The sequence below is a fragment of the Erithacus rubecula genome, assembly GCF_903797595.1.
Source record: "Erithacus rubecula genome assembly, chromosome: 20".
Classification (NCBI taxonomy): domain Eukaryota; kingdom Metazoa; phylum Chordata; class Aves; order Passeriformes; family Muscicapidae; genus Erithacus; species Erithacus rubecula.
In genome coordinates, this window is record NC_136672.1 from 7,505,914 (window position 1) to 7,523,649 (window position 17,736).

Consider the following 17,736-nt stretch of genomic DNA (forward strand, 5'->3'; position numbering starts at 1 on the left):
AGGGGTTCAGCCACTGCAGACTCTGCCATTAATTTGAAGTTAGTTAAATTAACAACATTTAGTGCTGGCATGTCAATCTCAGTGCTCCAGGAAATTGCACCTTGAGGCTACTAACATTGCCAGTTTTTTTCACTGCAGAGTGTGTGTGCATGTGCATGTTGAGTTTTTTTGCCAGACCCTCAGTGTTGGTACACCTTTATTGCTTTTCTATATCCACAGCACTTATATTATCATTTATTCTGGCCTCCTTTAACCTTCCCTGGAGATTTTTGCATAGTGTAGCTGCTCAGTGAAAAGAGTTTTTTAGTTTTATATTTATTTGTTTATTTTTCTGTCATGGTTCATGACTGAGGCTTTAAAAAAAAGTGTGACAGCATTTAGAGTACATGATTGACTGCTGAAGCAACATTCATTAACCATGACAAATCTAGAGGAAAACACAGTCTTGAGTGTTCTAAACAGCAGTAAAAAAGACTAAACTAATTTTTCATTGACCTCATCTGTAAATAAATGCAGTCTGATGGCGAGCAGGGGCAATCATAAATTAGTATTCATTTCCTGTAATTAATGCAAACATGCCTATGAACACAGAGAATATGAATATATAACCACCTCATTTCCATTTCAAAATATACCCACCAAATTTCCACTTCACTTATCTTGATTTTTAGTTTTTTCTGATTGAAATAATGGATGAAACATTCTCAGTAAAAGCAAACGATCATTTTGTTTGGGTTCCTTACCTGAAGAATTTGCAGTGGCTGTTTGAGAGTGAAATGCAAAAAGTTATTTTCAGCCCTCAAAATAAAGGTTCACATCATCTTTGTGCTTGGCTTCACTCTTGTGGAACTGATGGCAGTCACTCTCTATTTTCTCCAGACTTTCTGCTCTGCTTTCCATACTCAATCAACCCTGTTCAAATTAAATCCTGTTTGTATCATCTCAGGGCTGCAGGAACATCATCCAGCACGCAGCAGGAACATTTTCCTTTCTCTGTGAGGGACAATTGAGCAAGACTTCCACAGGCAGAATGGGAGGGTAAAATCTTGACTCACCCAGTTTTGGGACTGGACACAGCATCTCTGAATGTGATTAAAAGGGTACAAGACAGATGCACAGAGCTGGGAGAAGGTGAAATAGAGGAATTCCTCATTCCAAGTGCACACAAAATCTTCCCTCACAGAAAATATCTGCTCTTCCAGTTGTGTATATCAGCAGTAGTGATCCAGCTGAAATCTCATTATAACCTCTAACCTAACTCTATAGAAAAGAGTATCTGGAGGACAGATAGCTTCCATCTGTATCACCTGGATTTCTGCCTGGAACAGCAGCAGATAAAGCAATAGAAAGTAAAACTATGATCTTCATCTCCACATGGAACTCAGATTGTATAAATTTCAACAGGAACCCAACATCTTTTGAAAACAAAGTAACTAAGATCAGAGAGTACAGCATTTAAAATATTAATTTAGCTGGGGAGAAGACAAAATGTTATCTTTTCAGTTACTATTATTCATCATATATTCATGGTTTGGCTTGTTCATGTGAACCCAAATAAAAATAAGATTAAAATTCCCACTGGCTGATTGGACACGTTTCCAAGACTCGATAAATGTGGATCTGAACCTTGATTAAACAGATAGAGCCAGATCCTTAGTGAGAACTTGAACCAGTGCCAATTCTCAACCACCTGAAGCTCTGGCACATAAAATCTCCTTCCTCAGTCCTGTTGTGCTATCAGATGTGTTGCATGTTTATTGTAGGCATGGATCCAGGAAACCCTATCACCTCTGGCCTCCCAGTAAACAACAGTTCTGAGGATACCAGCAGGTTCCAGGGAGCCTGACCATATGTCCCTGATGTCCATATGAAGAATGATCAAACTTAAGAAGGATGGCTTCAAGCCAGCTTCTGAAAGCAAAGTCTTAGAGACAAACATTCTTCAAAAACAACCCTTTGGATGTCAGAGGTGTTGAGTAATTCTTGCTCTCCTGTGGCTGTAAAGATCCCAGGGTACTTTTCACATCACTAGGGTTATTCTTAGACTGCTAACTCTGGCTGTCATACTGTTATGAGAGACAGAGGCAAAAGTTAAAATGAAGGGTTCAGGCTGCATAAAACAACTTTTTCACTATAAGGACAGCGAAGCCGTGGAACAATCTTCATCCATCCTGCAAAGTTTTCAAGACCAGACTGGATAACGCCTTCAGTAACTTGATCTGACCTCTTGGCTGAGCCTCTTTTGAAGAGGATTGGTCTAGAGAAGTTCCTTTCCAATCTAATTTGTCTGATAACGTGTTTTGAGCATGGCCGAAATTTTGCCTAGCACTTCCTATCTCCCTCTTTTCCCGGCAGTTGTGAGCGTGGAGAGCAGGTCTGTGCACCTGAGCAGGCTGGTGCAGGAGGCCCAGCAGAGAGTGCTGGAGTTATCTGCCCAAGCAGGGAGTGAAGGGCTGGGCACGGAGAGTGCCGAGAGGGAGAAGCAGCTCAAGGGCTGGGAGTGGAGAGCCAGGCTGTACCGGCGCATGAAGGACGGCTACGAGCACGCCCGTGAGTATGCTGAGCTCATTTCAGTCTGCAGGTGGTATAAATGTCATCTTTATTTCATAGCATTCAGGGGTAGTTAAAGAGAGATGTCCACAAAAGCTCAACCCTACAGGGATGAGTGCATTTTTATAGGTTTTAGGAAAATAACAAAATGGATAAAAACCATCCATTTCAAGGAAAAGTGGTGATGCAATTCCTTCTCCCCCCTCCACATCAAGTCCCTTCTCTGGAGTCCCCTCCTTGGCATTAGCTGTGCTCTGTCCATGAAGTAGATCTCAAAGAATTGTTCTCAACCTTGGTTCCCAAGAAGAACCAAGACAGCATTGGGACCCTGCAGCTCCCAGGGTTTTGAACTCTGGATTTTTTGTCTTTCTGCTTAAAGAAAGGCTATGGAAAAGTACTGGGAAAACTGGCTACTGATACAGTAAGCTACAGAGCTCCACATATATGTGTGGAGAATACAGAGTACATATTAAAGGAAAATAGGCATAAAGTACAGGGAAACAGCAAAATTCCAGGCAGGAATCTGCAGCTGAGAACCCTCCCCAAAGATGCGGATCCTCACAGCACTGTGGAGCAGGAGCAGGTTGGGATGGGGAAACTGAGGCACAAAGGAGAAATGGCCTTTTCAAGAGGGAGAAGGAAATGAGTATTAGAACAATAAAGAACAAATATCTGAGAGCAGCAAGCACGTGGCTCCTTAGGCTGCATAAAATTAATAAGATATCCAACATCTTAACTCTTCATTTGGGATGCAATGATTCTGCCCTGCTTATCTCTGTTCACATTAACTCCTGGATCTCATTTAACATGTTCAGAATTTAACACAGGATGCTATAAAACATAAAATAAGCAGGAAGGGGGATGAGGACATTGGCCTTTTCTCTGTTGTAATTTGATTATTTTTCAAAAGAGCTTACTGTATTGGAATGATGTTGTTCTAAATATTTGATCAAGGAGTGACATTTCATTTTGCACATAAGTATTGTGAAAATTTAACCCTAATTTTGGTAAACACTAATCTTAATCTGTTGGTATCCATTTCATCACCACAGCCACAAATTGAGTCACTTTAAACAGTTGTACAAATGAGTCTGTACCCAAATTAAATCAGAATTTGGGCCCAAATGAAGAAGTAAACAGGTCTGAGTTGTTTCTAGACACATGGATCTTATAGCTGTATCCTATGTAATGAAATACAATCACTGCCATTAATATTTTTTCAACCATCTTTATATAAATGTACTCACAAACTATTTTCTCAAATTCATTGTACACTAAGGTTACTTCTTCAAGACAGATGTAGTGTTACTTCTCTTAGATACTAAATACAGAAAACACAGTAGTAGTGAAAGTTAATATACTGATTTTTTAAATCAATCCCAGCAGTGAGTCATGATATTTTGTGTTTGATTTCTGAATTGAATCTGATTGATATTCTGCAAATTAGGCTTTTTTTTTTTTCCTTTTCTATTTTTAAACAAAAATGTTAGGCCTCAGTTGACAACTGTACTTTGGAACTATTACACCAATACAATTGTGGAATTTGCAACTTTTGAATCCAAATAGCATAAAAATGTTTTTAGGTTTTTGATAAATTTGAGTTTGTTAGTGAAAGCATCAAGGTTTCATTAGCTCTTTGTGGTTTTGTCCTTTCTCTCTCCTCCTATCCACCCCAAGAGATTTATAGGGGCTTTTCATTGACATAATTAGCATGGATCTGTTTTATTGGGTTACATATATGCAGGAAGATATTTTTAACCAAAAAAAGAGCCAAAAACCATGATAGAAACAAATGTTGCCTGCAGGATATTTTTAGCAGGGCCACTAATTAAAGTGCTCCAAAGGCAGAAAACACAAACACCTACAACCCAAAGCTAACAATTGCAGGGTGATTTTCAGTGGGTTCTTTGAAGGCTCAGGAACATTGTTTGAATAGGATTTGTTGTGCTGAAGAGCTGATGTTTTCTCTTCTCTCCCAGGAGCCCCCGAGGCGCCAACCAATGTCTGTCTCATGGTAACGAGCAGCACATCACTCACTGTCACCTTCCAAGAGCCCCTCAGTGTCAACTCAGCCCTGGTGACCAAGTATAAAGGTACTGCAGTTAGACATCTTTCATTTCCCCTTCACAATGCACAAAAATTTCAGGGCTAAGTGGCAAAAGGTTATTTATCTACAAGAGATTATATTATGATGCAAGTCGTGTTTAAATGTAATTATCTTCCCAGTAAACAGACATAGAAGTGGAATTTTCTTGAAAGATTACCCAAGGACAAAATTTTTATTAAAAGAAAAAAATTTAAAAAAAAAAGAAAAGAAAAATAAATTAACCAAAAGCTTTCTCCATGAGTGCTTTGAAGAAGTTTGCTTGACTCACTGTGGTTAAGACATCAGCTCAATGACTGGGTTGAGATGAGCAGTTATAAAACACAAACTAACTTTTGGTGCCTGTGGGCTCCTGAAACCATGTGTATCCTTGTAAAATCCTAGCCCACACCACCATTCCTTAAAGGAATGCCTCTGGAAGCTGAAACTTCTGGCACAGGCATCATACAGCCCAATTAATTAGCTATTCCAGGGCTGCCACATCATTCTTGGAAGAGTGATACATTTGGGGTGGCACCAGTTAGTTGCAAAGTGGAATGAATAAGAAAATGCTTCCATCTGAATAGCCCTGTTGAATAGAGATGGTTTTAAAACAGAATTTCTGTTCCACAGGAAATTCCAACATTAAAAAAAAAAAGCAAGTTTTATTGAAGATTAGAACAAAAATGACAATTTTTAAAATTTCCTGTTTAAAGGAACTTTCAGGTTTTCTACAATCTTTGGAACAGTAAGTTCTTCAGTGTTAAGCACAGCAATCCACAGGCTCCAGTGGGAGCATGAATCCTCTCTCAGGTCAGGGACTGGGGGTCTGAAGCCTCCTTGGCCCTGCCCAGGGGAGTCAAGCAGTGGGAACCTGAAAGTCCTCTTGGTTATTTCCCCCATTTTCTCCCTTCCTGCTGCGCTTGTTTCTTTGTACTAACTATTGAAAACTCCTTTCAGAGGTGCCTAAACCTAAAATTTCCATACTCCCAGCCAGAACCATCCTGGCTGTGTGGTGGGGAGTGTGTTTCATGTTTCCATGGGTGGGTGTCCCAGGGATGGTTTCAACAGGAGAGGTTCAGAAAGATCCCATCCCTCGAGGGTCCAGCAGCTCCTGGAGCTCTTCCAAAGGTGGGACAAGCATGCACAGGCACCACTGGCAGCAGCACAAGCTCCCAAAGAACTACAGGAGCTTATTTTGGAAAAGGCACATTCTCTCTCTCTTTCCTCCTCTGCTTCTGGTCACAGACTCCACTCATCACTGGCTGTGCCCAGCAAAATAATTTTTTTACATTCTCTGAAAATAAAAACAAAACCCAACCTCCCAGACACCTCTGAGGCCTTCAGAGATAATGCCCTGATAGCCTCAGTAGAAAGCAAATTGCTGTATTACACCTAGTCAGCTGTGCAGTGCTGCAGGAAGTGTGATTTTCAAAAACATCAAAGCTCTTCAGAAGCCTAAATCTAATTTTTGGCAATGGCTTGTGTTGCCAGGAAACTAAATTTCATTTAAGAGCTTCCCACTGCCTGATTTACTTGTGAAAACAATACTTGGGCTCCTAAAACACTGAAGTTCTTTAGAAAATATCAGACCGTTCTTTGCAATAAACCCTGAAACATTGTCACCCTCTAATTATAATGATTCTTGGTATTTTCACAGGAAACCAAATTCCCAAACAGACTTAATTTTTAAAAATATTTTTGTGATGGTTGCAGTACTTTTCTCTTGGGTAGTCATTTGGGTTGAGCCTTGTTTGTACCACGTCAGTGGTGTCCTGTTTTTGATAAACACAGCATTCAGAGAAATTTAATCCAACCTGACCTAACTTTCTGATCAGACCAGGTAGCACTGCCCTGTATTTTGAATTACCCCCACTTGTGATCATTTGGTGCTTTATCAAGTTGACAGTTAGTTTTGCCAGAATATTCTTTTTAAATCCTTTGTCCCAGGAGACGTGCATATTTATGGTTAGATAAAAAGAAAGATCATTAATAGCTCCTTTTGTGACTTTCAGGAATTAATTAAGCACTGGTTGTAGAATTGTTTATTACATTATTGAGTGAGATTCTTTGTGCTACTTTGAGGGGTCATAAAATGAACCTTTCAAATGATCACTTGCAAGAATGATTAGAACCAGCTAGCAATTACTAAACCTGAAAGGAGAGCTTGATAACAAAGTGTGAGGATCTTTTTAGTCAGATATATAAACCTCCTGTCCAGAAAACCACTGAAGCATTTTGCTAATTCAGGAACAACAAAAACAAACAAACAAACAAACAAAAACAAATAAAAAAAAAAAAAAAGGCTGTTAAGGTGGGTTTTTTTCCAATACTTTACCATTTCTTTTTCTAAGCAAATTAAAATTCAGGAACATTTGCAACAGTGTTTAGGGAATACCTGCTCATTAACAGAAACTAATAATGTTCTTTTCTCTGGATCTATAGGGAATACAAATTGACATCAATTCTGTTCGGTTTAGTTTAGTTCCCTAAAAAAATGCCAATTCCATTTTTCCTGTGTCATCTTTTTTTTTTCTTTTTTTCCTTTTTTTTTTCATTAAATATACTTTTTCCAAAGCTTTATTTGCCCAAATGTCTTTTAGAAACTGGACTTGGAACATTATCTAACTCTCTACTGTTTTCCTGTGTGTGATCTTTTCCCTTGTTGGCTATATAACTTACAAATAATCATACAGGAGAATAATACTTTGCACTCACTCTCTAACCACTAAAACCATCTCACTTCATTAGGAGATTTAATTTTAACCACACATGGTGAATGGGTATTGACTTTGGTGTCCCAGCTGGATGGCAGCTCAGTGGCTGCATTCTGTTCAGCCATTGCTTTAAGGAGCCAGAGTATTCTTTACTTCCTCTCCTGGATTGTTGTTTAATGTTGCAGGCACCATCCTAATGGCTCCCTTCAGTTTCCCTCTGGAGAAGGCTGCAGCGTGGTGGTGGCTGACATGAAATGATTCCTAAGTATATTGTAACTTAGTAAAGTGTTTTGAGGCTGGAAGCAGACAGGCATGACATAAATCAATAATAAAAGTAATAATCTGCTCCATGCTAGAGAAAGAGTCAAAGCCAGAGACACCTCACCCCAGCCAGTTTTAGGAAGGATGTGAAGCATCACTGTAATATTGAGAAAAAGCCCCTGCCCTTGGCTAATTGTGCCCTAGAGCCAAACCTCCCATCCCACCATGGAAGTACTTAGGACCTGCTGTAGTTTTACATCTTTGAAAACACAATCCAAACATTCCACGTCGACATACAAAACAACTTGCCCCAGCTTGAAGCCAGGGAGAGATTATTGTTTGCACACCATAGTGGTACTGCAGGATGTTTTGTTATCCCAGAGCTGCACCACTGCAACCAACAAAGAGAAAAATACCCACAGCAGCAGAGCAACATCCCTTTAGAGATGTGCTTACTGGGCTCTTCAGAACTGTTATCTTTCATTAATCAGCCTTTCCAGGGTTCACATGTTCCACACAACACATGCATATAAAGAAAGCAGGTTTTTCTCAAAGAAAAAAATTCAAAGTAATGTTAAGTAATTTTGTCGCGCTTATTTTTCTGTGGGTTTTAAACCTGATTATTCTTTTGCTTTTACAGTGAATAAGTACAAACAAACCTTCTCTTACTGCATGGGTTTTTTTCATCCATTTCCCATCAGAAGTAGTCATAATAATGCTGTGATCCCAAAGTATAGGAAAAGGAATAAAAATGGACATAGTGCTGATCACTACCTACCGGAAAGGCTCACCATGCAATGAAAAATCTCTGTTTATATTTTATTTACAATTTTTAAACAAACATCTATATTCTCTTTTGAAGAAAAAAAATGAAACAGCTTGTATAACCTAAGTTGAGCTAATTTATTTTAGAGCCTGGAACTATTTATGTTTGAAGAGAGAGGAAGAAAGACATGTTTGATGTAGCAAAGCTAATCTTCTCTGTTTGGTTGTAGCTGTGGATGCCAAGTTATTTTCCAGATAGTGATGCTGAGCTGTCTAAGCCACTTTAGCCCTTGTTACCTTTTTGTTTAGTTTGGTATTTTAGCAGAGTATTTCATGTTTGTCAGATCTTCCCAGCTGCCTTCCAGGATTTCTTTTGGATGGAGAGAAGATTTTTATTTTCAGTCAGCATTGCTCTTTAAAACACAAAACCAAACAAAACAGGTTAGCTTAGATCAGGAAAGGAGTTATGTTTTGCTTAAATTTTGGGAAAAGATCCTTCCCTGCCTCCTTTCTTCCAAAGCACTTTGTGGCCCATTTCAGGGGTTTTTTTTAAATGCTGTCAATGGGATGCATGAAATGGGTCAGTTCCAGTCCAGAGCAGACCTGTGCAATTTGCTGTTGTCATTGGGAGTCTCAGCTAAAGGATGGGTGGAGCTGGATTTTCTCCAGGTCGATGGAAAATTTACATTGAAGATTTCAGTGTAAAAGCCTCCAAGATTTACAGGAGATATCTCTAAATTTTGTGTGATTCTGCATGTTTTATTCTTGGGAGTAATTCTTTCACAATCACATAATCTCATCATTTTGTGTGGGCTTCTGCTTGTCCCCATAAGCACATACAAGAAGCAGATACCACATTTTTAAATTATGTATTTGATATGTTTATCAGAAGTTGGCCTTCTGTGTTTGATGAAGTTTGGATTTGTTCCATAGCAGGCTCCCTGCAGTGATCCTCAAAGACCTGATTATACAGATACATTGCTGTATCTCCATATATCTATATCCATAGCTATATATATCTCTCTTTCTCCACTTTGGTGGCAAGTATCTTCTCACACAGCAGTGTCAGAGTGGAAAGCAGCAAACCTGTGCTTTCTTTGACATCTAGAAGAACACCGGTTATGGAAATGAATCTTGTGGAAGTGAATCTCATGAAAACAAAGTGATTTAATAATAATAATACCTCTGTCTCTCTAAAGTAGATGCTGTGTCACTGCTGGATTCTGGTCCAGTCCATAGTGGAATTGAGCAGCATTCTGCACTTGGTCTTGAGACGCTTTCACTTATTATTTAAAGTTTCTTTGTATATTTTGAAACGCGTTCTTTCTTTTCTCAAAACAGTTCTTGCTCCATAAAAAGAAAAGAGAATACATTTCTTTGTAAGACATTTGAATTTATCCTGCTGAATAGGTGTGGTCTGATATTTTTTACAGTAGTTCATTTATGGCATTTTATTAGGTCTCCCGGGCACTTTATTTGCACGTTACATTTTGGTAGCTAACAGGACTGTGCAATTTGACTTCTATTTTTATGCCTAGCCAGTACAGAAATGTGTAAATTTAAAACAAACCTTTCTATTTCTAGCTCCTGTCAATGTCTGTAGTATGTGCTGGACTTAACATAAAATTTAAGACCTTCTATTATTTAAGTTTGTTACGTATTTAAAATTACCTTTGAACATGAATCACATATTAAGTGATGGTGTAATTAACTAATGTAGCTAATCAAACACCAGTTACTCAGCTGAATCATTCTTTCCTCCTGCTTTGTGTTTTATAAGGATTTTGAACAGCAGCTCAGGATGAATAGCTCTGAGAAAACCCAGACATACAGGCTCTACTTTTGTCTGCCTTGGTTTCTAAGCAAAAAGGCTTGTATCATGATGTTGTTGAATTTTAGACTCTGCTTTGCCTTTTATATTTGCTTTGACTTACTAAAATTAGTAAGTTTTGAGGTTTTTTTAATTGTTTGTATGTGGCTGTTCCAGTTCATAGGTATTGCATAGAAGAGGTGAATTCCTTGCAGTTAGTGGAAGGACTGGGACTCAAAACCTTCAGCTTCTGTCTTGAAGGAGGTCCATGATTTAACATATATTTTGATTAATGGGTTTGGGAATGAAGACTCACTGAAGACTTAAACAAAACTAGAATGTCTTCAAAGGGTTTATGGCAAAGTTTCCCTGCTCACAGCTTCATCTTAAGTCTTCTCTGGCCCATCATGGACTTTCCTGGCCCATTGACAAGCATCAAAGGTCTGGGTCTTATTTGCCTTCCCAAAGCCTGATCCTGTTCTAGTAGTCAGATCTGACTCCCAGAACTGATGAATATCTGTAAATTTGGCATCAGGCCTTGGGATCTGCTGCAAGCTCCTACCTCATGTATTGAGCATAAACTGCATGGTTTCCTGCTCCCATGTATGAGTGCCCAGTTAGTTCAGGCATGGACACCCCAGCAGTTCATGCAGGAGCACCCAGTTAATTTACTAATGAGCACCCAGCTGGCTCACCCGTGATCCCCCTCTTAACCCAGACCTGAGCTCAGCCACTGCACACCTGAGCACCCACTTGGCTCACTCCAGAGCACAGTGATGGGCATGGATAGCAGGTTCCAGCAGCCAGGAGCAGCTGAAGGAGTGGGAGGAGGTCAGGAGAAGCTGTGTGCTGCTCACAGCTGGCCTGGCTGTGTCTCAGAGTGATGGAAAACCCAGCAGTGGGTGAAAGCTGCAGCAGACAGAAGGGAAGCTGACAGTTGGAAAGGATAAGGGATTAAATTCAGTCTAGGATAGATGGTGGGAAGGTGTTCACTTAGATGCTTTTCTAATTATATTTATTTCTTCTCACTTTGAACAAATTATTAGAAATTTGTGTCAATTGGCAATAAATTAAATTAAGTAAAAGCTCCCCAAATCAAGCTGTTTTGTCTGCAACACCTGTCTGCATAGCTAGGGAAGGTGAAAGCTCTTTAAGTTACTGTAGGGACTGGTTTATAAAGAAATAAAAGCTTTAAATATGGTTTATCCACATCTATGCAGCTAAGTCCCTCTTTATATCACAGGAGAACTAGAGGACAACTAGTGGAACCCCATTAAACAGATTAATTGAATTAAGCTCTGAGTATTTCCTTCTTTCCCCACACTCTGCAGTGCTCTGCTTTGCCCCCTACATTGTGATAGATTACTTTTCTGTGTGCATTTTCCCAGCTGCTCCTTATTAATTAGATTTTAATGCCATGTTTTGGGAGGAAGCTGAGCCTGCCCCGTGTGATCCCTCCTTGCGTGCAGGAGTTTCCCCAGCTCTGGCTGCACAGATCCCAGAGACCAACATCCCACTGGGAGGGGGAGCTTGCAGAATCCAAGCCAAGCTTTTCTAGGATGTGAAGCCTCTGCATAAGAACCCAATTTATTCTCCAATCCCCTCTCACAGCTCTAACACATGCTCTATCCCATTTTCCTTTCCATGGCCACGGTGGGATATGTTTGTCATTTCAGGGCTGAGAAACAAATCTTGGCTGTTATCATAATCCATTGTAGCTTTCTAACCACTGGCCTATATTGGAAGGCTGAATGTGCACCCACATGGCATATTTTCTTAGTTATTTATAAAATGTTAGTAAGAGATGTCATTTTCACTAGCAGAGGAAAAGTTTTCCTTTTTTACTGGAATAGCTGCCCTTATTGCAAACAGATAAAGAATTGCTGGGATTTAGAAAACACTAATCAAATACTTGAGAAAAAAAGATTTTTTTTTTTTTTTTTTTTAATATTCCCTTGGTGAGAATTTTATTAAAATTCAGTAAAAATAGTATCTTATAAATCATTTATATAATGCAGATTTGCTTTAAGATGAACTAGTGAAACCATGATTAAGCAAAGATGTGTCTTTGGCACCCAGCCTGCTGTCATAATGGTTCCTGTAAATGTCAAGACATAAAATAGAGTGTTCTGGCCTGGGTCAAAGGAACATCCAGAAACAGGCCACAAGAAAGGTCCTTAAACATCATTGCTTATTACTAGCAGGTGTAAAATGCAAAGGAGCCCAGAGCTGTTGGGAAGAAGATTTACTGCAAATAAAGTACTTGATTATTAAAAAAAAATTCTCTGAAATTAGTATTGTGAAGATTTATAGCCATGGAAGTTCCAAATGGACATGTGCTCTCTAGGAATAGTGTAGAGAAGCTTTTTTTGGTATTTTGTCTTGCACTGTTCTGTCTTGTTCTGCTGAGAGTCCCTTAAACCTCCCTGCAGCTCTTTCCCACCACACCACAGCTGTGCTTTGTTTGCTTCAGGTGGGCACAGAGCTGTTTGTATCTTTTCTCATTCCTCTTCAGCTTTACTGATGCTTCTACTAACCCAGTACAAAGAGCCTTGGATAAGCTTGCACAAATAACTGAAATGATAGATAAGATCCAAAATAATGAACACTAGTATTCAGAGCAGTTTGGAGCTCAGGTTTTAATTTAAGCTGTACCTAGAAATCCAAGTCCCAGGCCATGGCTGTGTTTTAACTTCTGTGTTTGCACAAACTGCTCAGTGCCAAACATTTGTTTTTTCCTAATGGAAGCATTATGCTGTCAGTAGTCCCTACAGCTGGTATGACTTGTCTTTCTCCTATCATTTCTTGGAGGATTTCCAAACATGAGAAATGCATGAACAGAGCCTAAACTGAAAATCTGAAAAGATTGGGTTCCTTTCTTAAATCAGGCTGGAAAGAACAGTTGAAAAGAGCAAGGAGGAGCTGACCAAATACTGCAAACAATGTTCTCCACCAGATCTGGTGACACCCTACATGAACAGATTCCTGCTTTTCCCCAGTGTTCAGGTCTCTTCACATGATGATAAATATTTGTCTAGGGTATTTCACCCTAATTTTATTCATATGAATGGCAGTGTTTAATGTCCTTAAATCCAGCTGCTAAGATATTATGAGAGTAAATCATCAAAATTTTTTCGTCAAGATCAGCAAGCAGAAAAAGATGGCATGAAGTGGTTTCTGGTGGGGCTCCCTGTCAGTTTTCTATTTCAAAAGAAGCTAATAAATAGCACAATTATTCATTTGGAAGCTCTTGGAAACACAAGATAAAACCACCATCAGCCCAGGCCCTGGACATGGGAGGAGGGGAAGGAGACAGAATCTTTGTTGCTCAAGTCTGCCTTAAAATCTGGAGTGGCAGAATGCATTGCCCAAGGTCACTCAGCAAGTCAGTGGCAAATGCAGGAATAAAATCCAGAATTCCAGCTCCATACACTACTCTGCAGACCCCAACAAGCAGCAGCAGAACTTCTGTCCCTCGGTCTAATTAACATACTGAGCAATTCTGTTATTTATATGCAAGGAAAAACAAATGTCAAGACAAGAAACAAATTCTGCTGTGGTCAGGCTATTTACTTGACTCAGGAGAAAGTGCTTTCCTGAATGAATCTACAATAGAGTCAGAAGGAGTTTTGTCTGCCCTTTATCTGTCTGTCCATCTCTCTGTTGTTGTTAAAGGCACGCTCAGTATGACAGAAAGATTGTGAGTGGAAAAGAAACAGGTGAAAAGAAACTTCTCCCTTTATTTTAAAGTGTGTGGATTGAATATTCAATTCAATTGAATATTTAAAAAAAAAAAAAAAAAAGCAGAAAAAAAAAACTTGGCCACAAGTAAGTTACATAACTTAAGCCAGTCTAAAATTATGTGCCAGCAATTTACATGAGTTTTATGTAACTGTTTATACTGCTGTTTATTTAAAAATTACTACTTATCTTGGCGACCGCAGCAACACATCGTGCATTTGCTAGCTCTGGAATACAGGGCACCTTCATTAAAACACATAGTCACCAATATATTAAACACACAAAAAAGCCCTGCTCTGACATAACATGAAGTGTCAGATGGAAAGCCGCAACAGCAAAGACATTCAGCGTTCACAACAAAGCAGCCCTTTGGGGTGTTCAGAACAGGACTGGAACATGCTCCATCCTTAATTCACCCAACAGCTTTCAGGTCCTTTACAGCACAGTTGGTGCAGTCTACAAGACCAGCTCCTGTTCCTGAGCTCTTATAAAGGACCCTCTTCATCCTCAGCTCTCTATACTTGAGCGTGTTTATAATTCAGCATTTACGTGCTGAGGTGAGGCAGCCTTTTGTTCCTTCTTAAAGTCCCAAGGACTCCAACGTGACACAAATGGTTGGTAATTTCTGTTTGCTCCTCTCCTAGCACTCTCTCTCACACAAAGGAGGCAAAGATTTAGCTAAACCTTCATGATGGGCTGTTCATGCACAGATTATATAATTTTTAGGTCCAGATTCATCAGCAGGGTAAGGCAATGGTGAGTGGCTTTGTATTGGTACAAGAAAAGCTGCAGACATCCCACAAAGCCAGGCAGTGGGAGCAGCATGGATTAATCCATGGATTTTGCCCTTGTTTTGGGGCTTGTTGACTGAACAAAGTGCTCTACCCCTCCTTGCTTCATTTCACTTCTATTAAATAGGAAAACTGGTATCCATATCCTCCTAGGAGGTTTCTAGCCCAATGAATCAGCATGGCAGATATTATGTATTATTTTTAGATGACCATTACAGAGAGCTGAAAACTGGTAATGCAGAGCAGGAGATATAAACCTAAGTGATAAATTATTTCTGTCAATTTGCATTTCTTTAAAGCTGTATCATGTAGTCTTCTCACTTGAATCAATAAAATCATGGGAGGAAAGAAATTTGTTAAAGTTATAAGTAAGCAAGAAAATGCTGAAACTTGTTATGAGTTTCTTTATGACAGATATACTTTGAAATGAGGGGGGAAAGAAGGCACTATTCCAACACAGCTGTTGAAAAAATATTTATTTTTCAGTTATGGAAATTTTTATTGAAACTGGGGGACGGCTTTTTTTCCAAAAGGGAGGGTTTTAAATAAATATATTTGAAAATTAAGTTTTGAGTAACTTTGGGTACACCATCTTGTTAGGTAAATACCCTTTAAAAGGAGGGTTCTCAACCATGATAACCATAACCTATCCACAAGCTAATACCATACTCCTGTGTTTCAATTCCATGGGGCTCAGCCACCACTGACTAAGCTAAAAAAAATAGCAAAATGCTGGCATTGCTGGCTGCATAAGGAGAGGCACAGCTGAGCCTCAGCCTGGCAGGCAGTGAAGGTGGATGGTGGAGGGGCAGGGGCACCCAGGGGTGCAGCCCCAGCTCCCCATGGCAGGACAAGCACTGGGTCACTCTGCTGTCCTGGAGGGGCTGGGCATGCCAGGGTCACCCAGCACTGACACCAGCTGGGGCAGCTGCTCCCTGGGAGACCAGAGCAAACACTAAACCTCTCAAATGTCCCTGCTGCTCCTGAGATGGCTTTGAGGGCCATGTCAGCCTGTTCTCCCCTTGGAAACTCAGCATCACTCCCTGAGCTCAGCAGTCTGATTATTTCTGAGAGCAAGCTGCCATGCTGTTGCTCATCACAGCACCAGTGTTGTGGTGTTGCTGCTGGTCACAGGCTTACAGACAGGACTGCAGTCCTGCTCAGATTAAGGCACTAACTCCTCTTCAGACATCCCTAAATATTGGGAGCACTCCTCTCAATGCCAAAGGCAAGCAGAAGGGGACCTACACCAAGGACAGGGCTGCAATGTTTATTTGGGTGTATGCTACCCAAATTTAAATATGCCTCTTGAAGTACCACTTTATGTCTGGGCAGTCTCCAGTCTGTAGAACAGTTAAAATTTTGTAGCTTAGAGCTACTTCTCTCACCCTTGGCTTTTGCTTTGTGCTGCCTGAAGAGTGACCCAACCACTGCCCCTCTCATGGAGCAGGACACTCAGGTATGCCTGGGCATTGCAATGCAGGCAGGATTTATTGGCAGAATCTGTCCTGAGTGACACTGTCTTGCTTGACATGAATCCTTGAAAAGAAAAATGGTGCTGAAGTGACTACAAGCCCCTGTTGACAACACATTCAGCAGTTTGAGCAGGGTTTCTCCTTCTGGTTTCTCCTTCTGGAAAGCAGAAAACATGTCTAAGTCTGCAGCATGTGTAGAGTGTCTGCAGAGATTTAGTACAAGTAGAGTTAGAAACCTTGAAAATCATGGTTTACAATGGAAACTCTGACAGGCTATCAAGTTCAAGGTTACTTTTAAGTATCCCTATAATTAAACTGTCAACAAAACCCTACAATACAGTACTGCAACAGTCTCTACATTTTTCTACTAATGTGCAGAGATAGCTTCCACTAAAGGTGGCAGTAATTAGGTATTTTAAATCCGTGGAAAACTAGAAAAATACACAGTGAAAAAATTCAATGAGAATATAAAAAACCAATCTTCTTTTCATTGCAGCAAACACAAAAAATGTTGCAGAGCATGCTGTGCATTCACAAAGTGCAATCACAGAAAAGGAGCGATTAGGGGAGAAGGGAAAAATGAGTTGTGCTATTGATACTTGGCTGTTTCAGAAAAATGTGTTGGCAGTTAAATGTTGTATATGCTGAACAAGAAATTCTCTGAAGCCACTTTCTTTTAATGTGAAAATACCAGTATGACACTGCCAGAAGATGAAAATTCCACATGTTGAAATTAGAATACCTATATCCTTTGAACTATTCTAAATTATCAACTCCAATACTAAGGAATATACAAAGTGTCTAAAAACTATTCTGTGAATAGTTTTTAGGAAATAAAGGAAAGCTTTATATTGGATTCTTTTGTGTAAATCCAGGAGATTCATGAGTTTCTACTGTAGAATAATTCAAGAGATTAATTTCACTATGGTTTTGATAAGTTTTCCTGGAATTTTGAATCTGAAGGTACAAGTCACTAAATCCCTGAGGTATGTCTCCAGAATTAACCAGGATGACACCTCTCATTAATAGGGAATAATTTAAGAAAAAAGGCTGTTTTCCTGCCTGCAGCCATCCACCCCTCACTTGCACATATTCTTTTTTTAAACCATCTAGTAGTATTTCATGGTCTGCTCAGTACTATTTTATAAGCACAATAATTTTTGCAGATCAAGAGGAAGAGTATGGACAGCAGGATTCCATAAGAGGATTCCTGAGCTCAGCAGGAACAGGAGTGGCAGGAGCACTTTGGTGAAGGTGCCCATAAATGAAGGAAGGATGGGAGGGCTCTGTCAGCCCAGCAGCACTCAAACCCCTCCAGAAGTGGACACAGGTCCTGGTGGAACTCTGTAATTGCAGTGACCAGAGCAGCAGCAGCAGGCCAGGAGAGCCAGAAGCACTGAAACCAGCCAGGGTGTGTCAGATCCAAGGAGAATATTTCTGTGCAAATTAGCCAAGGGTAGTTTGTAGGTCTGAGGAGCCAAAAGAACTCTCTGCCCATGCCCACCTGTGCAGATCCAATGTAAGTCAGTGCTTTTTGTTGGTT

At 39.9% G+C, this 17,736-nt stretch overlaps 1 protein-coding gene across 1 annotated transcript in view; it reads left to right on the forward strand.

The window, feature by feature from the left end:
- ANKFN1 (ankyrin repeat and fibronectin type III domain containing 1) overlaps positions 1-17,736 on the forward strand; it is a gene marked incomplete at its 5' end in the record, with an annotated part of 56,462 nt that overhangs the window by 7,135 nt on the left and 31,591 nt on the right. The window contains 2 exons of the mRNA XM_079323602.1: positions 2,356-2,550; positions 4,530-4,643. Coding sequence (XP_079179728.1) covers positions 2,356-2,550; positions 4,530-4,643 — 309 coding nt within the window. The remainder of the gene's footprint in view (positions 1-2,355; positions 2,551-4,529; positions 4,644-17,736) is intronic.